The 22,794-nt window shown below is 44.5% G+C and overlaps 1 protein-coding gene across 1 annotated transcript; it reads left to right on the top strand.

Annotated features, from left to right (window-relative positions):
• The first annotated feature begins 4,125 nt into the window (after positions 1-4,125).
• On the top strand, positions 4,126-6,279 carry LOC144610235 (compound eye opsin BCRH1-like). The gene is made up of 2 exons (XM_078428832.1): positions 4,126-4,192; positions 5,357-6,279. The coding sequence occupies exons 1-2, from the start codon at positions 4,126-4,128 to the stop codon at positions 6,277-6,279; spliced, it is 990 nt and encodes a 329-aa protein (XP_078284958.1).
• Positions 6,280-22,794: the final 16,515 nt, after the last annotated feature.

Raw genomic sequence — 22,794 nt, 5'->3', positions numbered from 1 at the left:
TGTCGCGCAGCTTTGCATCTTTGACCGTCTCCACCAGGAGTTTGGAGGTGCCGTCCAGTCTGTGGTCGGCGCTGCTGGATCGTCCAGCCGCATCGATGATGCAGTTGAAGTCACCGGCCAGAACGAGTGGCCAGCAGCGGTGGGAGCTGCTGGAGGATGGTCAACCGCTCGCTCCGCACGGATGAGGCATACACATTAATCAGCCGGAGCGGTGAACCACGGTACATTACATCCACCACCAGGAGACGCCCCCTCCACCACCTCCCTTACTTCAGTGATGGTGAAGCCCCCTCCCCGCAGCAAGATCCCCAGACCGGACGTGCGACAATCATTGCCCCCCGACCATACTGACAGTCCGTGGGGCCACCATCGCGACCACCTCGGATAGCAGCGAAGGTGTGGCAGCCCGCACTCCTGTAAAAAAGTCACATCCGCCTTTACCTTGGTCAGGTACTGTAAGGTGTTGACACATCGCGCAGTGCTCTTCACACTGCGTACGTTTAGGAATGCCAGTTTCAGCTGCATTCATCCTTTAGAGGTCCAGACCATCCTTCTGCCCCAGCATGTGCATCGTCTGGGTGAGTGCCAGGACCTTTTCGTGGCACAGGTACTGGGTGTTGACTTCCTCAGCACAGGGCGTGTTTTCTGGCGTGGCTATTTCAATGCTCCCAGTCACCTGGAGCTGGGGCCCATTGGCCGTTGTGCCGCTCCCGGTCTCCCGGAGCTGGGGCCCATTGGCCACTGCACTGCTCCCAGTCTCCTGGGGCTGGGGCCCATTGGCCACTGCACTGCTCCCAGTCTCCTGGGGCTGGGGCCAACAGGCATGTTCTTCCTCTTACCTTCCTCCTCCCTGTTTTCTTTTTCTGCCTCCGTTGTCGGTTCCTCCCGGTCGCCTCATCCTCCGACGAGGAGAGGTTGCTGGCCTCGTCCTGGGAGAGGACTCTTTTTTGAGACTGGCTTGCTCCCTCCGGCTTTTTCTCTGTGCGCAGAGCCTTCAGGGTTTTCCTCGACTGGACCAACTTCCATTCCTCCTCTTCCTGTTCCCCCTCTTCCATCGACTTGCCCTCCTGGGCAGGGGGCTGGGGGGCTCTGTCCGGCGGTCGGGGGCTCGAGGTGGTCGAGCTGTCATCGCCCCTGCTCTCCTTTCCCATTTGGGTCTTAGCTGTGGTGGGAGGCGTCTCGACTGCCCTGGGGGTGTTGGCAGCAGCCCCTCTTGTCGCCTGTGCGTAGGTGCTAGCTCTTTTAGGGCAGGCCCTGTAGAGGTGGCCTGCCTCCCCACACAGGTTGCAGCTCTTACTCTCTTTACAGTATTTTGTCTCGTGGCCTTCCAGCTTGCAGTTTCTGCAGACGACTGTCCTGCATTCTGCCGCCATGTGCCCAGGTTTGTTGCATTTCCTGCACACCCTGGGCTGCCCCACATAGGTCATGTAGCCTCGGTTCCCTCCGATGGTGAACACCGAGGGAGGGTGGATGATGAATCCCTTCCCGTCCACCCTCAGCTTCACCTTCACTTGCCGCTTGCTCATCCAGATCCCGAACAAGTCCTTTATGTCCACAGTTCCCTGCCCCTTCGACATAGCGAGCAAGGAAGGTGAGGACATCCACGACGGGCACATGTGGGTTGAACCCGTTCCCTCTGGGTGGGGAGGGTGAAGAGCGGCTGCAACTTCAGAAGCGACAGCGGGGCTTCGTCCCTCTTCTCCCAGAGGTCTTGCAGCATCTTCTGCCATCCCGCCGGGTTCTGGAAGGTAACGTCAAAAGGTCCATTACCTGGGAAGTCCTGGAGGCAGAAGATGTCCTCGGCTTTGAATCCGCAGGTCTCCAGCAGCACCTTCTTTATGATGAGATCCCGTGAGAAAGGGACCTCCCTGAGGTCCTTTACCGATACTCGCAGGGTGTTCTGGATACCCTGTCCTCCAGCTCCACTAGCTGCTGCCATCCCACCTGGATAAGGGTGTTAGGTTGGTTACCCAACCAGCATGGATCCACCCCTAAACCAGACTCCTGCTCCTGACCTCCGCTCCTCGTCAGTAATCCACGACTCAATACTGGTACTGCTCTTATAAGAACATTAGGGTTGTAGCTAATCCAAATCGACGCAATCCAACTCGTCCTGGGAGAACATCCTTAGTGATCAAAGTGTCTCCCCTGCCAGGTACTAGGGTCCTCAACGATGGATTCCTGCACCTATTGTCTATTGTCTATTGTCATACCGTTGGCAACTCTCCAGGAGTCGGTGTACAGTCGGGCTGGAGTACATCTTCTATCTGTTTCGTATCCACTTCAGCTCGGAGGAAGCCCAGAAACAGTTCCTTTCAGGGTAGATGCCCCTTTTAGCTGAAATTGTCAGTTAAACACTAGACTACACTGGTAGTGTGCGGCAACAGATGTCCCAGTTGCGCTACTGTCCGCCATACTATGATTGCAACTTTCCTAATTTACAAACCGATAAAACTGAGTTGATGCCAATTTGTTCACTGAGAGTGCTTTTTTTGCACGCGTGGAATTCCATTCCCCTGCATCTGGTCCATTCACATCCCAGTCAAGTCTCAGATATTGCAACACAACGTCGAATTAACTGCAATGTCGTCATTGATGTTGCAACGAGGCTTCCCCCTTGGGTAACCCACAAACTATCAATTATAAAGTGCGGGAGGTAATCAGTCACCGCGGCGGTACATCTGAACGTCTTTCTGCAGTGCGCGGGACCACGAGGGGAGGCACACGAACTCCTCATGCAGAATTTATGGGAGACGATGGCGGACTTAATCCAGGTTATAATAGATTAGTGAGGGCGCATAACCATTATCTCATCCGCTGTAAGATGTTGGGTAGCAAGGGGCGCCAAGTAATATGCAAACAACTGTCGCTCAAAGGGCCAGAATCCGAGACGCGCCCGCCGTCCTTCATGCTGTTGGCACAGACTCCACTCCTTCTCACGAGAAGGACAACTGCAATTCTTCCGCCGTAAAGCAAGCGGGAGTGCCTGTTCCACCATCCTGCCAGGGCCGTTTTTACAGCATTATGGGCCCCCGGGCAAAGCAGTGTACTGGGGCCCCTACCGTTACTCTCCCCCACCCCCCTTTCCCTACCAGCCCCCCCTGTCGTGCCGGCGAAAAGCACTTACAGAAAAGCACTTAGCGATGGACTTAGGGTGCTACATTGTTGCGAAAAGCACTTGCTGATCGCTGTGAGAAGCACTTAGAGATGGAAAAGCAAATCACTTAGGGAGCTAATTGTTGCGAAATAGATCGCTGTGAGAAGCACTTAGGGACCGAAAATGTTGCGAAAAAAGCACTTATTGAACCTACATTTTTAAAGTAGTATTTATTTATTGCAAGTCACTTAACATACACAGATCAGCATGGGGCCCCTCTGCTCGTGGGGCCCCGGGCAAGTGCCCATCAGGCCCATGCGTTAAGACGGCCCTGCATCCTCCCAGCTACATAGTGGGACACAGCGACTCCATCGGGGAGGGTAACAAGGGCATAAGGCTTAGCGTCGTCCGGTCAAGCGAGGGCCGCCGAGAAAACCAGCCGGAGACCCTGGCCAGCCCTTAGTTTAGGGGGACCTCAGGTCTTGTGCCGGGTTTTCTTCATTCTGCCCATAATTCCCCTTTTTCTCACAATGTATTATCCAAAGGGCACAGAGGGTGCCAATGGAAACATCTTCTATCTGTTTCGTATCCACTTCAGCTCGGAGGAAGCCCAGAAACAGTTCCTTTCAGGGTAGATGCCCCTTTTAGCTGAAATTGTCAGTTAAACACTAGACTACACTGGTAGTGTGCGGCAACAGATGTCCCAGTTGCGCCACTGTCCGCCATACTATGATTGCAACTTTCCTAATTTACAAACCGATAAAACTGAGTTGATGTCAATTTGTTCACTGAGAGTGCTTTTTTTGCACGCGTGGAATTCCATTCCCCTGAATTGGGTCCATTCCCATCCCAGTCAAGTCTCAGATATTGCAACACAACGTCGATGTCGTCATTGATGTTGCAACGAGGCTTCCCCCTTGGGTAACCCACAAACTATCAATTATAAAGTGCTGGAGGAGATCAGTCACCGCGGCGATACATCTGAACGTCTTTCTGCAGTGCGCGGGACCACGTCATTCGCGGCGAGGATGTTGGAGGCATTTGACACTTTCCAGAGAGTATGCTACTTCACTATTGCTATTCTTGGCGTTCTCGGTAAGTGGATGCAAGCGATGTATATTCAGCGATGTATATTCAGCGATGTATATTCAGAATCGCCTTCACACTTGGTTCTGTTTCTTAAACGGAGGATCAGCTGCACCGACAGTTGTCTTCACTGAATAATTGTGAACAATGCAAAAAAACTAGATTTATAACCAGGAAATTAATTGTCATTTTGAACTGTACAGAACAAAACGATGGTAGATTGTAATACCTCTTTACTGAACTGTTCTTCGTTATAAAGGTATGGAGTCTGAAAAACCGAGATTTGTATTTTGATCACACACTGATTGGCAGTTACGGATTTGCTGGAATGTTAAATCGCACAGTGATTAAATTGAGACGAAGTTTAAACTCACCCATTTAATCTCCCTTCATATTAAATATTAGACCGATTGCCTTCAAGTGGGCCACCACTCGCTGCTTTTGCTTTTGTTCGCGAGCAAGTGCGCGTCCCGTGTCGTTTACATAATTTATATTCGGGCTTCATGTGAACAGCGAGCGACTGTCAGAAAGTCAACGAAACTTCACGATCAAGGAAGCGAAATGCAATGCGTGACACTATCGTTTGCACGGCAGCGTGCAGTTTCTGTAATCGGTGGTTTTGGGAGTTTAAGGAAGTTGAATTACATTGAACTATGCCCAATTTAACTGGCCATGAAGCACGCCCGTCCACTAATCATTCCTTCTGTCGAGTTCTACAATGCATTGGCGATACAAATATGTATCCAAATGACCCGAATCGCTGCGAGGGTGATAGAGATATACTGCCCGAAAAAAACTCATCCCTGTCCACCAAGACGCCCCATCTAAGCTTGCCACTAATTACCCTCGTTTTGGCGCATATCCCTCTGAACATTCCCCATCCATATGTCTGCCCAAATACTTTTCAAATAGCTGCTGCTTATTATTTGATCACTGGAGTCTCTTTCAGCAGCGTGATTTAGGAGCAAGGCCTGTCTGGCCCACGGGAGACTTCAATGGAGCTCGTTGCTCTTGAGGAAATGTCGTGACCGGAAAGCACTGCGAATAATTTCAAATTTCGCTTTGATCTCCAACCGAAATCGAAACATTTCAATGATTTAGTCCATATCTTCAGATTAGACAGGTAAGGCAGAAGGTTTGTCACTAATATGCAATCTGTGTCCTTATTTACAGTGAATGTCGTTGCAATTGCCATCCTGTCCCGAGGAAAGTGCGGTCTGTCCACTTGCACCACTCGCTATTTGATCGGTATGGCGGCGGCGGACCTTCTGGCAGTCGTCACCGCCGTCATTCTCAGACGGATCAATATGTACTTCTCCGGATCCTTTCTCGATATCTATCCCTACTGCAACATAATATTTGTGCTGATGTGCGCCACCAGAGACTGTTCGGTCTGGTTTACTGTCATGTTCACTTTTGATCGCTTTGTCCTGATTTGTTGTCAAAGGCTGAAACCAAAATATTGCACCGGAAAAACTGCGTTTGTGGTTCTCGGAACAACAGGGGTCCTGTTCTGTTTAAAAAACGTTCCTTTCTATTTCATCTCTAAACCTAGAGTGATCATTAATAACGTGCCGTGGTTCTGTGATACAAAACCAGCGTTTTATCGGGATCAGGGATGGGTGGAATTTGGTCGGTTTAATAAGGTAACCGTTCCAATACTCCCTTTCGCCGTAATCGTGCTCTTCAATATTCTGACAGTCAGGCACATTTTATTCGCGAGTCGTGTTCGTAAGGCACTGAAGGGTCAAGGAAATGTGGGAAATCAGAACGACCCAGAGATGGAGAGCAGGAGGAGGTCCATAATTTTGCTTTTCGCTATATCAGGGATTTTCATACTTCTGTGGGTAACAACTGTTGTGGATTATATATATTATAACGTTGTAGGAAGAAGTCCCGATTATTACAACCCCTCTGAATATATATTTCGTCAGATCGGGTACATACTACAAAACGTTAGCCTTTGTACCAACACTTTTATTTATGGAGTGACTCAGGCCAAGTTCAGAATGGAGTTTGTGAACATGGCGAAGTATCCAGTTGAGGCAATTATTGGAAAGATTAAAAAAATAAATCATTCGCCAACCAAGTACTGACCGAAATCGACTTTTTGGTCGGATTAAGTTTCATATGTTATATTCACTATTTATTTGTTTAGGATTTTAGCCATCCCTAGATGTTAACTTTGTATACGGAGGTGAGACTATAGATCGCTGAGAATTACAGAATGGGAGGACAACTGTGATACTCCATAGCAACTATGCCTGCTCTTTTTTTCAGTCATTAATTGTCATGGAAACACATAAATTTAATGCAAACCTAAATATTCATTTTTGATTTGTACCTGCAATATTTTAGAAACTTGGAGTTGTCTAACGATCTTAACACTGGAATCTCCGTGACCATACATACGCCACTGTTCTTGAATTCTGAAATACTGCAAATATATTCAACTGGTTATTCCACAATGCCGTTGATTTAATTGACCAACGGTTTTCATGTTAAGCTATTTTCGCGTCTGTGGGTTCTACTGTACCTATTTCACATTAGTTTCAGTGCCACGCCACCGATAACCGTCTAAATGCTGACTTCTCTACTTTTATTCCAAGATATAACTTCATGGAAATTACACGCGCAGTCAGCATAGGGCCGACACTACCTACCGCGACATGAGGTGAACAGTCTCGAACGGATTAATTGCAACCGTTGTCCACTAATCAGTCCCGACGTTTCCCCATTTGAGCAAAGACGTAAAGTCCTCATGTGTTCCCGGTAAATGCGTGTTCCAGATTCGGTGAGCGCAAGAGAATCAAATTGAATCAGGCGGAATGCATGTAGAAGTCTATGATTTACTCTCCATCATATCCGGGAGCATTATCCTTCTCAGGTTCACGACTATTTTTAATTTATTTCATTTCCTAAAATAAAATGTTGCAGGAAGTATTCCAAATTATTATAACACGTCCGGATTTGTTGTCAAAGGTCGGATATATAGTACAATACTTGAGCCCTTACATTAAAATGTCTATCGGGTGACTCAGACTAAGATGGGTACTTTCTGCAACTCATCTCCATCCTATACTTGAGCAAGATTCCACAGGTATAACACTTGTCGCTACGCCTGCGCTTTCGCCTCCATGGAAGGACGCCGGCAATGCTTCCAAGTGAGAGGAAACATGGAAACATGGACAATTGGTGCAGGAGGAGGCCATTCGGCTGTTCGAGCCAGCACCGCCATTCACCATGATCATGGCCCTTACATTACTGCATTTTTCCCCATGCCCCTTGATACCATTAGAACTAAGAGCACAATCTAACTCCCTCTTGAAAACATCCAGTGAATTGGCCTCCACTGCCTTCTGTGGCAGAGAATTCCACAGATACACAACTCTCTGGGTGAAAAAGTTTTTCCTCATCTCAGTCCTAAATGGCCTACCCCATATTCTTATACTGTGCTCCCTGGTTCTGGAAGGGTCAAAACAACCTCTTCCAACCTCGTCTATTGCATTCGGGGCACGCGATGCAGCCACCTTTATCTACATGGGCCAGCCCAAGCGTAGACATGGCGACCGTTTCGCCGAATACTCGGAAGCCATCCGATTTGGCCAGCTAGAGCTCCCAATAACTAGCTATTTTAACTCACATTCCAATTCCTAAGAAGGCTTAGGAGGTTCAGCATGTCCCCATCAGCTCTCAACAACTTCTATAGATGAGCCGTAGAAAACAGTCTATCGGGCTGCATCGCAGCTTGGTTTGGGACGCATCCAAGACGCCAAAAAATTGCAGAGATTTGTGGACGTAGCCCAGACCATCACACAAATCAACATCCCTTCCATTTTTCCACTCACGCTGTCTCGAGAAGGCCACGAACATAATTAAGGATGAGTCGCCCCGCGGCTACTCCCTCCACCCCCCCCCCCCCCTCCCGCCCTCTTCCATCAGGGAAGATGCATAGAAATGTGAAACCACACACGTCCAGCTTCAGGGACAGTTTCCTGCCTGCTGTGATCAAACAACTGAACCATCCTGCCAACAACTAGAAAGCAGTCCACAGGTACAATCTAAAACATAGCACAAAAAGTAAGGACATTTTTGTTTGGTAGATTATTTCTTTGTTGTAACAATGCTTCTTGGCAATAAATCTTATACCGTTGGAAAGCCTGTTTATTTCCCTTTTAAATGGTGCCATATTTGTAAGGAACATGCATTTATGGGATGAGCAGCGGAGCCCATGAAAAATTTGCCAAATCTTCTCTGCCAATGCCAAACAGCTTATTCTGCTGTTGCTATTGACTTGTTTTGAGCTTCTGGTACCCCCAGGTGCTGACAATCAGGTGCCTGATTGGCACCTGATTGGCAGCATCTGTGAGCATGGGCCCTGCTACAGTGGTCAGTAGGTGTCTGCTCCAAGAATCGGCATGCCACGTTTGACTGATTTGGGTAGGGCCCGTGCGATAGGGCAACTTCAAGCTGGTGCTCCGCAAAACCAAGTTGCGGCATTATTTGGAGTGAGCCCTAGTACCATCTCCAAAGTGAAGGCCAAGTTCCATATAACGGGGGATGTCAGAGACAGGCCGCGAAGTGGGCGTCCCAAGAAGACGACACCCGAAGAAGAACGTTTCCTCACCCTGTCAGCACTTAGGAATCGTAGGCTTCTACAGATTTGCAGTCAAGGTTTGCAGGATGATATGGCCGACGGCTCTCTGCCCAGACAATTCGGAACAGACTGCACGCAGCTGATCTCCGGTCTCATAGGGCTGCCAGGAGGCCTGCCATGACTGTCCTTCACCGTCAGGCCCGTTTGCGCTGGTGTCGGCAACACATGCACTGGAACCTGAACATGTGGAGGAACGTTATGTTCAGCGATGAGTCCAGATTCTGCCTACGGCAGTTGGATCATAGGGTCAAAGTGTGGAGAAGACGCGGAGAACGCTATGCTGATTGCTGCACCGATAGAGTAACATTTTTGGTGGAGGCAGTGTGATGGTGTGGGGCGGCATCTCCCTCACTGGAAAAACGAGGCTTGTCATCATTGGAGGCAATCTCAATGCAGAGAGATATCGAGATGAGATTCTGCAACCAGTGGCAATCCCATATCTCCACAGTCTGGGACCGAACTCTATCCTCCAAGATGACAATGCTCGCCCCCACAGAGCAGGGTTTATCAGAGACTACCTCCAGAATTTGGGAGTGGAGAGGATGGAATGGCCTGCCAGCAGTCCTGACCTCAACCCCATTGAACACTTGTGGGATCAGCTTGGGCGTGCTGTTCGTGCCAGAATGACCAACACAACCACGTTGGCTGACTTGTGACAAATGCTGGTTGAAGAATGGGATGCCATCCCACAACAGTGTGTGACCAGGCTGGTGACCAGCATGAGGAGGAGGTGCCAGGCTGTTGTGGCTGTGTATGGTTATTCCACACGCTACTGAGGCTCCTGTTTATTAAATGAATAAATTGTTAAATTGCCAATATGTCTTGTTTCTTCAGACTTCAATCATCCAATCCACCAAACAACATCAAACAAGAGTCAATGGCAGAATAAGCTGTTTGGCATTGGCAGAGAAGATTTGGCAGATTTTTCATGGGCGCAACCCACATACTCAGCTCTGCTGCTCATCCCACAAATGCATGTTCACTACAAATGTGGCACCATTTAAAAGGGAAATAAACAGGCTTTCCAACGGTATAAGATTTATTGCCAAGAAGCATTGTTACAACAAAGAAATAATCTATCAAACACAAATTTCCTTACTTTTTGTGCTATGTTTACTTTATTGGGGACCCGCAGCCTATCTTTAATCGGACTTTACTGGACTTTATCTTGCATTAAACGTTATTGAAGTTATTCCCTTTATCATGTGCTTGTACACTGTGGATGTCTCGACTCTAAGCATACATTGTATTTCCGCCTGCTGCTTTTCGCTGTACCTTGGTACATGTGACAATAAACTAAACTCAAACTGAAGCTCAATTCCCTTGCCGACCTTTCTGTCCTTAGGCTCCACCTTTGCCAGAGTGAGAAAAAAATACAAACTAAAAGAACAACGTATTCCTCTTGCGTAGCTTCGAACCCAACCCTGTAAACGTTAAATACTCCGATCTAATGCCATACCCCTGACTACTTGCTTTCTCCTTCCGCTTTCTGCGGCCCACATTTACATATGACTAACCGACGTCCACCATCCAGGTCACCTTGCTTATTTCCCCTCCTCCGTACTCCTAGCTCACAACCCTGAATCTCACATTTGCGTTTTATCCCACCCGTTTCCCCTCCCACCGTCCTCTCAAGCGCTGCTGGTTCGAAGGGCCAAATGGCCTCCTCCTGCACCTATTTACTATGTGTCTTTGTATTTATGTTTCTATTTCTCACGATTTATCTTGTACGTTCAAGAAAGAAAAATGGGTAATTGAAGAGAAGTTCGCGACATTGAAGAATAAAATAGGGAATTTATACTTGGAGTCCGAGGCTGTTCGTGAGGCACTGGACGAGTATTTTGCATCTTTATTCATAGAAACATAGAAAATAGGTGCAAGAGGAGGTCATTCGGACCCTTCGAACCGGCACCGCCATTTGTTGTGTTCATGGCTGATCCTCCACAATCAGTAACCCGTGCCTTCTCCCCATCCCCCTTGATTCCACTAGCCCCAAGAGCTCAACCTAACTACCCTTTAAATTCATGCAGTGAATTGGCCTCCACTGCCTTCTGTGGCATATAATTACACAAATTCACAACTCTCTGGGTGAAAAAGTTTTTTCTCATCTCAGTTTTAAATGGCCTTCATTTTATTCTTAGACTGTGGCCCCTGGTTCAGGACTCCCCCAACATTGGGAACATTTTTCGTGTATCCAGCTTGTCCAGTCCTTTCATAATTTTATATGTTTCCAGAAGATCCCCTCTCATCATTGTGAATTCTAGTGAATTTCCAATCTTTCCTCATATGACAATCCCGCCATCGCGGGGATTAACCTCGTGAACCTATACTGCACTCCCACAATAGCAAGGACGTCCTTCCTCAATTTAAGAGACCAAAACTGCACACAATATGTGGTCTCATCTGGACCCGGTACAACTGCAGAAGGAATTCTTTACTCCTGTACTCAAATCCTCTCGTTATGAAGGCCAACATGCCTTTTGCTTTCGTCACTGCCTGCTGTACCTGCGTGTTTACTTTCAGTGACTGTTGTACAAGAACAGTCAGATCTCGTTCCACTTCCCTTTTTCCCAATCTGACATCATTGAGATAATAATCTGCCTCCTTGTTCTTGCCGCCAAAGTGGAAAAATCTCACCTTTATCTATATTATAGTGCATCAGCCATGCTTCTGCCCACTCACTCAACCTGTACAAATCACCTGCAAACTCCCAGCAGCATCTTCGCAGTTCACACTGCCACCCAGCTTTGTGTTATCTGCAAATTTGCTCGTGTTACTTTTAATTCCATCATCTAAATCATTAATATATATGGTAAATAGTTGCGACCCCAGCACTGAGCCTTGCGGCACTCCACTCGCCACTGCCTGCCATTCTAACAGGGACCTGTTAATTCCTACTCTTTGTTCCCTGTCTGCCAACCAATGCCCTACCCCCAATAACATGTGCCTCAATTTTGCCCACAAATCTCCTCTTTGGGACCTTATCAATGGCTTTCTGGAAGTCCAGATACATTACATCCACTGGCTCTCCTTCATCCATTTTAGTTGTCACATCCTCAAAAATTTCCAGAAGATTAGTCAAGCAGAATTTCCCCTTCATAAATCCATGCTGACTTGGACCAATCCTTTTACTGCTACCCAAAAGCGCCGTTATTACTTCTTTAATGATTGACTCCAGCATCTTCCCCACCACCGATGTCAGGCTAATTGGTCTATAATTCCCCCTTTTCTCTCTTGCACCTTTCTTAAAAAGTGGGATAACATTAGCTACCCTCCAATCCACAGGAACTGATCCTGAATCTACAGAAACTACATTGGAAAATGATCGCCAATGCTTCCACGATTTCTAGAGCCACATCCTTGAGTACCCTGGGATGCAGACCAACAGGCCCTGTGCATTTATCAGCCTTCAGTCCCATCAGCCTACCCAATACTATTTATCACCTAATGCAAATTTCTTTCCGTTTCTCTGTCTCCCTAGATCATCTGTCTTCTAGTACATCTGGGAGATTATTTGTTTATTCCTTAGTGAAGACAGAACCAAAGTACCTGTTCAACTCTTCTGCCATTTCCTTGTTCCCCATAATAATTTCATCTTTTTCTGCCTTCAAGGGACCCACATTTGTCTTTACTAATCTTTTTCTCTTAACATACCTAAAGAAGCTTTTAGTATCCTTCTTTATATTCATGTCGAGCTTATCTTCATACTTCATCTTTTCAGCTCGCATTGCCTTTTTTGTTACCTTCCGATAAACTTTCAAAGTTACCCAATCCTCTGGCTTCCCGCTACTTTTGCTATGTTGTACATCTTTTATTTTATTTTTATACTGTCCCTAATTTCCCTTGTCAGCCACGGTTGCCTCCTACTCCCCTCAGGATATTTCTTCCTCTTTGGAATAAAATGATCCTGATCTTCTGGATTATGCCCAGAAATTCCTAGCATTCTGTTCCACTGTCATTCGTGCTTGGATCCTTTTGCTGTTGACCTTGGCCAGCTCCCCTCTCGTGCCTTCACAGTCCCCATTATTCAATTGGTACACTGGCACTTCTGACTTATCTTTCTCCATCTCAAATTGCAGATTTAAACTTATCAAATAATGATCACTACATCCGAGCAGTTCCTTAACCTTGAAATCCCCTGTTATATCTGGTTCATTAAACAACACTAAATCCAGAATTGACTTCTCTCTGGTAGGCTCCAATACAAGCTGCTCTAACAATCCATCTCGGAGGAACTCTGCAAACACCCTTTCTTGGGGTCCAGAACCAACCTGATTTTCCCAGTTTACCTGCATATTGAAATCTCGCATAACCATAGTGGCATTACCTTTGTTACATGCCAATTTTCACTCCTGCTGCAGCTTGCACCATATATCCAGGCCACTGTATGGGGGCTTGTAAATAACTCCCATTAGTGTCTTCTTGCCTTTACAATTCCTCAACTCTATCCACAGTGATTCTACATTGTCAGTCCCAGTGTCACCCCTCGCAAGGGACTGAATTTCCTCCCTCACCACCAGAGCTACCCCACCTCCTCTGCCCACCTGCCTGTCCTTTTTATAGGACGTATAACACTAAATATTCAGTTTCCAGTCCAGTTCCTCCTGCAGCCACGTCCCTGTAATCCCCATAATGTCATATCTACCAATCTCTAACTGAGCCTCAAGCTCATCCAATTTACTTCTTAAACTTTGCGCATTCATATACAATACTGACCTCACCTTTCACACCCATTCCTATTTCACTTGGCCATAAACTCCTATGCCTTGGTGAGCGTTCTGGCCCATTAATTCTGATGTCTTTCTTAACTTTTCCTATACTCTCTTTCCCTTTAAATCCATCCTTGTATCTCCAATTTGTCTTCCCACATCCGACTATTTAGTTTAAACACACCCGTATAGCAGTGGTAAACCTGCCTGCTAGAATGCTGGCTCCCTGCCTGCCAAGGTAAAGGACACGGAGGACAATTAGATCAATGCGGGGAATACTACTATAAGGAGACATTTTCTAATTAGGAACAACATAATGTTGGAGCTCTTGAAAAGCATTAAATCCCCAGGATCTGATGACTTATATTCCAAGTTAATGTGAGGGGCAAGATAGAAGATTACAGGGGCCTTTAAAAAAGATATCAATTCACCATAGATGAAGTCTCGGAGGACAGGAGAGTAGTCAATTCTGTTTATCTGATCAAGGAAGAATGGAGAGATTGTCCAGGAAATGATGATAATTAAGGTAGTGAAGAGAATTGTTTGGGATAGGATTTACTCGCAGTTGAAAGAACATGATCTAATTAGCGTGGATAATTTAGTTCAGTTCAGTTTAGTTCAGTTTAACTTAGTTTAGTTTAGAGATACAGCATGGAAACAGGCCATTGTGCCCACCGAATCCTAGCCGACCTTACCATTTATCCTCATAATTATAATAGTAATTTATTAGCCAAGTATGTTTTACAACAAGCGATGAATTTTATTTGCCATACAGTCACACCAATAACTAAAAAGAAGAGAAGCCAGACAGACTGTTGGCGAGGCTGCCATCGCAGATGGTGCCACCCAGTATCTACAAATGGACCGATAGTAATCATGTATTGTCTTTCTGCTGAATGGTTAGCAAAAGCTTTTCACTGTTCCTCGGTACACGTAACAACAAACTAAAGTGAAACTAAACTGAAACTGAAACTGACCTGGAGTAAAACTACCCATTCACACAGAGAACGTGCACACTCCACACAGCAGCATCCGAGGTCAGTTTTGAACCTGGGTCTTCGATGCTGTGAGGCAACTGCTCTATCAGCTTCACCACTGTGCCACTCCTTCGGTTCGGATTGGTTTATTGTTGTCAGATAGACAATAGACAATAGGTACAGGAGTAGGCCATTCGGCCCTTCGAGCCCGCACTGCCATTCACTGTGATCATGGCTAATCATGCACAAATGGCCTACCCCTTATTCTTAAACTGTGGCCCCTGGTTCGGGACTTCCCAAAATTCAGGAACATGTTTCCTGCCTTTAGCGTGTCCAATCCCTTAATAATCTTATATGTTTCAATAAGATCCCCTGTTAGCCTTCTAAATTCCAGAGTATACAAGTCCAGTCACTCCTGTCTTTCAATGTATGACAGTCCCGCCATTCCGGGAATTAACCGAGTAAACCTACGCTGCACTCTCTCAATAGCAAGAATGTCCTTCCTCATGTTTGTAGACAAAAACTGCACACAGTACTCCAGCTGTGGTCTCATGAGGGCCCAGTACAACTGCAGAAGGACCTCTTTGCTCCTATACTCAACTCCTCTTTTTATCAAGGCCAAGATTCCTTTGGCTTTCTTCACTGCCTGCTGTAACTGCTTGCTTCCTTTCAGTGACTGGTGAACGAGGACACCCAGATCTCGTTGTACTTCCCCTTTTCCTAACTTGACACCATTCAGATAATAATCTGCCTTCCTGTTCTTACCACCGAAGTGGATAACCTCAGTATTCACCTCCCCTCTCACACTGTTGGCCCTGACCTTACCCTCTTATCACTTCTCGAACTTTCCTTTCCATTTATTTGGGAGTCTTTTGCAATTTTTCCTGTATTCACTTCCCCTTTAACTCCATCTTTATACTCCCTATTTGTCAACCTCCCCCCCCCCCCCCGCTACTACTTAGTTCAAACCCACATGTATAGCACGAGCAAACCTGCCTGTTAGAACGTTTTTAAATGGCCTCCCCTTTATTCTAAGTCTGTGGCCCCTGGTTCTGGACTCGCACAACATTGGGATTTTTTTTCTGCATCTAGCTTGTCCAGTCCTTTTATAATATTATATGTTTCTATAAGATCCCCTCTCATCCTTCTAAAGTCCAGTGAATACAAGCCTAGTCTTTTCAATCTTTCCTCATATGACAGTCCCGCCATCCCAGGGATCAATCTCGTGACTTCACAGCAGAATTAGCCGACAGTTATACTGTGCAGTAAACAACTTTTGTTTTTTGTGTAGGAAAATAACTGCAGATCGAAGGTAGACACAAAATGCTGGAGCAACTTAGTGGGACAGGCAGCATCTCAGGAGAGAAGGAATGGGTGACGTTTCGGATTGAGACCCTTCTTCAGACTGATGTCAGAGGAGGGGTCGGAACAAAGATAGGATGTAGACGGAGACAGGAAGACTAGTAGGAGAACTGGGAAGAGGGAGGGGATATGGAGGGGAAGCAGGGACTACCTGAAGTGGGAGAAGTCAATGTTCAAACCGCTGGGGTGTAAACTGCCCAAGCGAAATATGAGGTGCTGTTCCTCCAATTTGCACTGGGCCTCACTCTGACAATGGAGGAGGCCCAGGACAGAAAGGTCAGATTGGGAATGGGAGGGGGAGTTGAAGTGCTGAGCCACCGGGAGATCAGGTTGGTTGAGACGGACTGGTCCAAGTATTTTTAAGAGCAGGATGGAAACATGCTGTAGACTTAACCACTGTTGATGGAACGATTTATAATAATGCTTATTGTTTTCACATTTGAAATCTATCTTTAGTTCATCAACTAATAACATGCCGCCTCTTATCATTCTGATCCCAGCTGAATACGACAGCGTGTTGTGTTACTTCGATCTGATAGAAGGTGGAGACGCCTGTTGGATGGTACAGGAACTGCAACAGAACGAGAGAAGTTACCCAATCATAAAAAGATCGGGAGAAGTTTTATTGAGACATCCAAAACTCTATGTGCCATATGCCATCAGATGGTGACTCTAAGTGACCTGGCCCATCGAGTCCGCGGACATATATTGTTTTCTCTCTCTCCGTGAGAAGAATGGAATGAAGCTCAAGAGTCAAGTCATTATCATGCTGTTTCGATATATACACACACACACACACACACACACACATACATATACATAAAATCAAAAAATATATAAACGAGAAATAAAAGTTCATTTTATATATATATAAAATGAACTTTTATTTCTCGTTTATCATATTGTTCACAGAGACAAACATATACATAAAACAATGCCCATAGTTTATGTAGTTCAGAGCTTATCTGGAGGTTGTAGTGTTTAATAGTTTAGTTTAGTGAGAAATACAGCGCGGAAACAGGCCCTTCGGTCCACTGAGTCCGCACACAGCAGCGATCCCGGCACATTAACACTACCCTACACGCACGGGACAATTTACCAAACCAATTAATCTACAAACCCATACATCTTTGGAGTGTGGGAGGAAATTGAAGATCTCCGAAAAAAACAAGCGGTCACAGGGAGAACATACAAACTCCGTACAGACAGCACCCGTAGTCAGGATCAAACTCGGGTCTCTGGCGTTGTAATGCAGCAATTCTACTGCTGCGCCACCGTTGCGTCCTAATAGCCTGATGGCTACAGGGAAGAAGCTGTCCCTAAACCTGGACATGACCGTTTTTAAGCTCCTATATATTCTTCCCGAAGGCAGTTCATGTCAGGACGGTGGGGCAGCGAGGAGAGATTTCACAGGGTTACATGAGTCAGCAATCAATGCTGGTTTGCATTCAACCCAGTGAATTGCTTACAAATGCCCACAGTATCTTGAGGATGTTTCAACCCTCGATTTAATGCTAAAACTGAGGCAGGGAGCTGGTGGAGCAAAGCATTACCACACACTTACTGTTATAATAATAATAATAATAATAATAATATTCATTTATTGTCATTGCAACGAGTACAACGAAATTAAAAAATAGCCAATCCTGACGGTGCGTAAAAACATATATGCAATAAATGCAAAAACAAATAAATACAATTGTATTAAGTACAAAAGATTTTTTAACAGTGTTGCCTAGTGCAGAAGGTAGTGTTCAGTTCTCGTATGGCCCTGGGGTAAAAACTGTTCTTAAGTCTGTTTGTTCGGGATTTGATCGACCTGAAACGTCGACCAGAGGGCAGATGAACAAACAGACGGTGGCCGGGGTGGGATGGATCTTTTATTATTTTGCCTGCTCTACTGAGGCAGCGTAGGCTGAACAGGTGCTCCAGGGAGGGCAGTGAGCAGCCGATGATCTTCTGGGCTGTCGTGATGACCCTCTGAAGGGCCTTCCTGTCCTTTTCTGAGCAGCTGGCATACCATGTGGTTATACAGTATGCCAGCACACTCTCGATGGAGCAGCGATAGAAGGACATCATGAGCTTCTCCTGCAGGTTGGTTTTCCTGAGGATCCTCAGGAAGTGGAGTCTCTGCTGTGCCTTCTTCACTGTGGTGATGGTGTTGGTAGACCAGGTAAGATCCTCTGCGATGTGCGTACCCAGGAACCTGAAAGCGGGTACCCTTTCCACACAGACCCCATTGATGTAGAGTGGGTCGTATTCTACACTGGTTTTCTTAAAGTCAATTATAAGTTCCTTTGTTTTGGAGGAGTTCAGGACAAGATTGTTCACTGAACACCATGCTGCCAGCCTTTGGATTTCATCCCTGTAGGCTGTCTCATCTCCTCCTGAGATGAGTCCAACCACAGTCGTGTCATCCGCGAACTTGATGATGGTGTTGGTGGGATGGGTGGGGGCGCAGTCGTGAGTGTAGAGGGAGTAAAGGATGGGGCTCAACACACAGCCCTGTGGTGAGCCGGTGCTCAGTGTAATGGTGGAGGAGAGGTGAGGGCCTATTTTGACGGTCTGGGGGCGGTTGGTCAGGAAGTCCTTGATCCATTGGCAGATGGTTTGGGAAAATCCAAGGTCAGAAAGTTTGGTGACCAGTCTGCTCGGGATGACCGTGTTACTGTTCATTGCCCGGCGATCAGAAAGAGAAGACTCCAATGTCCACAGTTGGGGAACCAGTGAGGCCCACAAGACTTCACTGATCAGCTCCCCGATCCAGAGCACAAGAAACCGCAGGTGCTGGAATCATGGGTAAAACACAAGGTGCTGAAGTAACTCAACGTTTCAGGCAGCATCTCTGGAGGACATGGATACGTGACGTTTCGGGTTGGGTCCCTTCAGACAGACTGTAGAAGGAGTAAGAAAGCTGATAGAGAGGTTGAAGATCCCCATAGGAATGCTAGAGACCAATGAGCAGTTCATTTGATATAATTATCACTTTCTCCATGTCCCCAAATCAACCTGAAAACCACAAGAAAAGCCAATGAAAAAACAAGGAATTGCAGAAACGTTCTGCAAAAGGTTTACACAAAAGGACAAAAGGTGCTGGAGTAATCCAGTGATTCGTGCAGCATCTCTGGAGAACATAGAAAGGTGAAGTTTTGGGTCAGGACGTTCTTCACACTAAAAAGCCGATGAGATGACCTCTCATTCTGCTGAACTCTTGCAAGTACGGATCGACGTTGCTTCATCAGTCCTTAACCTCTGGCGCCAACTTGTAGATGGAACACAAAACGTACAGATGCTGGAATTCCGAGATAAAGACAGACCCTGCTGGGGGGCGTGTCCAATGCTTGGCTGAGTAGACATAACTTTTCAGCACTCCCGAAAACAAAGCCCTAAACTGCTAAAAAAAAACGAACTAAAGGAAATCAAGTACTTTAAATTAAATCAGAAAGTATACAGAAAGTATACAGAACATACGGATGCCTTCCAAGAAAGAAAAAAGAGGAGTACAACGGCCACAGAAGCAAGGAAATCCAACAAAGGAACTAAAAGAATTCAAGTACTTTAATTTAAAGTTAAAGGTATACAGAACGTACTGATGACTCCCAAGAAAGAAAAGAAGGGAGCACAGCTGCCACAGAAGCAAAGAAATCCACCAAAGGAATCAAGAAAAAAAATCGAAGGTAGGCCTACAGCCCCGACGGAGCAGGGGCCTGGATTTGAGGAGCCCTCAGCAGGCGGAGAGGCATGGCCCTCTGTTGGCCGAGAGGCTGAAGTTTCGGAAACGAGTGACGAGGAGGGAACTAGCAGTGGAAGTGGAAACAAGGAAGAAGGAGATCAAGAAGATTCAGAGATTAAAATTAAAGCGATGCTTGAAGAAATTATTAACAGGCTCAAGAAAATTGAAGGAGATCACAAAGTGATGGAAAATGAAGTGAAAGCATTGAGGAGAGATAATAAGGAACTGCATAAGGACAATATGGAAATATATAAGACTTTGAAAAAAATGGAGGAGAATTTTCAAACAGTGATAAACAGAGTGGATAATATAGAAATGGAAAATGAAATGTTAAAATCTAGAGTGGAAAAAAATGAAGATAGTATTACTGCTGCAACAATTGAAAGCAAAAAGATCGTGGAGAAGTTGGACGCCTTGGAAAACTACAGCAGGAGAAATAATGTTAAAATTGTTGGCTTGCCAGAGGGAGTTGAGGGGGAAGACCCAATCAATTTTTTTCAAGATTGGATAGTGACTAGTCTGGGAATAGATAAACAAGGACCGATGGAAATAGAAAGAGCACATAGGGCTCTAAGACCGAAACCTTCGACTAATCAAAAGCCAAGATCTGTGTTGATTAAATTCTTAAGATACCAAGATAGAGAATTGGTCCTCAAATCAGTCGGGATGAATATAAGACAGGGAAAACCAATAGAGTATGAAGGTACAAAAATAATTTTTTACCCAGATATTAGTAATGTCTTGTTGAGCAGGAAAAAAGAATTTATTAAGGCAAAAAATATTTTATGGAAGAAAGGTTATAAGTTCATTTTACTGCATCCTACTACTTTGAAGATCATGATCAACATTGGAGAAAATAAAATTTTCAAAGATTTTGTCAGAGCACAAGATTTTGCTGAAGAATTGCCATCGAGAATTGATTAAGAAGATCCATGAATGAATGATTATTAACAAGATCTGTATACTATAGAGGGATCAATTGTATTAAGGATAGTTAATCTTTAGAAGTACTTGAAATATCGGGGGGGTTGGAGAATATGCATGCTCTACCATAATCATGGGCACAAGTGTGGTGTGGACCACACCTCGTATAATAGAGGGGGGTAATGTTGTTAATCTATTTATTAACAACATTAGAGGGAGGGTTTACTTTTCTATCTTTCTTTTTTCTTTTCTGTTTTTGTAACTGGACGATGGAAGGGAGTACACTGAAATACGGCACAACGTAAATATTGGAAGAGGTATCAAGGTAAGGAAGAAGGGGAAAAAAAGAAAAAAGAATGAATGGATAATAAATTAAATTTTCTAAGTTATAATGTGAATGGGTTAAATGGACCGATAAAAAGGAAGAGAATTTTAACACAGATGAAAAAATTGGGTGGATATAGCTTTCTTGCAAGAAACACATCTAACGGAAAAAGAACATCAAAAGTTAAAGAGAGACTGGGTAGGAAGTATGGTAGCATCTTCTTTTAATTCAAAAGCAAGAGGGGTTGCTATCCTATTTAAGAAAACGCTATCAATTAAGATACAAAATATTGTAAGTGACCCAGTAGGTAGATTTATAATCGTACATTGTCAAATTTTCTCAGAATTGTGGACTTTAATGAATATATATGTACCAAATACAGATGATGAGAAGTTTGTGCAGGATACTTTTCTAAATCTAGCGGAAGCACATGAAAATATATTGGTAGGGGGAGATTTTAACTTTTGTTTAGATCCAGAAATGGATAGATCATCAAGAACAATGACAAGGACAAGAGCAGCAAAGATAACATTGAACTTAATGGAAAATTTAAATTTAATAGATATTTGGAGGAAAAGCCATCCTAGGGAAAAAGACTATTCCTTCTATTCCAATATGAGACATATTCTAGAATAGATCTATTTTTGATTTCAGCTCAATTAAGGGGAAGAATAATACAAATAGATTACAAGGCTAGATTGCTATCGGATCATTCACCATTATTAATGAAAATTAAGATGCCAGATAAAGAACAGTCAGTATATAGATGGAGACTCAACTCTTTACTATTGAAAAGGCAAGACTTTTGCAATTTTATTTGAGGACAAATTCGATTATTTTTGGAAACAAATTTAAATTCAGTTAATGATATATTCATTATATGGGATGCAATGAAGGCATACTTGAGAGGCCAAATTATAAGCTACTCATCTAAGATAAAGAAAGATTATAGGAAGGAATCTGAAAGATTAGAAAAAGAAATCACCATATTAGAAAAAGACTTACAGAATGCTTCTTCAGATACAAAAAAAATACAACTTGGAAATAAAAAATTTCAGTACAATACTTTACATACTTCTAGAACAGAAAAATTATTATTACGAACTAAACAAAGGTATTATGAATTAGGAGAAAGAGCGAATAAGGTATTGGCATGGCAACTGAAGGAAGAACAAATATTAAGAACAATAAATTCAATTAGAACAGATCAAAATACTATTACTTATAAACCTAGAGAAATTAATGAGGTATTTAAGCAATTTTACACTAACCTGTATCATTCTGAATCTGAAAAGGATGAAATTAAGATAAATAATTTCTTATCTAAGATACAATTACCAACAATTTCTAATGAGGAGCAGATGGGACTAAATGCTTCCTTTACTTTGAGAGAAGTGGAGGAAGTACTACATTCTTTACCAAGTAATAAATCTCCAGGAGAAGATGGCTTCCCGCCAGAGTTCTATAAAAATTTTAAAGATTTGTTGTTACCAGTATTTATGGAAGTGATACAACAAGCGGAAAAAACTTCTACATTACCGGAATCCTTTTCAATGGCAATTATAACTGTAATTCAAAAAAAAGGGAAAGACCCTTCAAAAGCATCGTTGTATAGACCAATATCACTGTTGAATGCAGATTATAAAATAGTTGCCAAGCTTTTGGCAAAGAGACTGGCAGAATTTTTACCTAAGTTGGTTAAAGAGGATCAATCTGGATTTGTCAAAAAAAAGGAGAATATCTGATAATGTAGCAAGATTTATAAGTATTTTACATTTAGCACAGAACAGAAAGGAATTAAGCGTAGCAGTTGCTTTAGATGCTGGAAAGGCGTTTGACAGGTTAGAATGGGATTTTTTATTTAAAGTATTAGAGAAGTATGGATTGGGGAATGGTTTCATTAACTGGGTAAAAGCTCTTTATA

This window comes from Rhinoraja longicauda, chromosome 36 (genome assembly GCF_053455715.1).
Source record: "Rhinoraja longicauda isolate Sanriku21f chromosome 36, sRhiLon1.1, whole genome shotgun sequence".
Classification (NCBI taxonomy): domain Eukaryota; kingdom Metazoa; phylum Chordata; class Chondrichthyes; order Rajiformes; family Arhynchobatidae; genus Rhinoraja; species Rhinoraja longicauda.
This window is presented reverse-complemented; position numbering and strand designations above follow the sequence as displayed.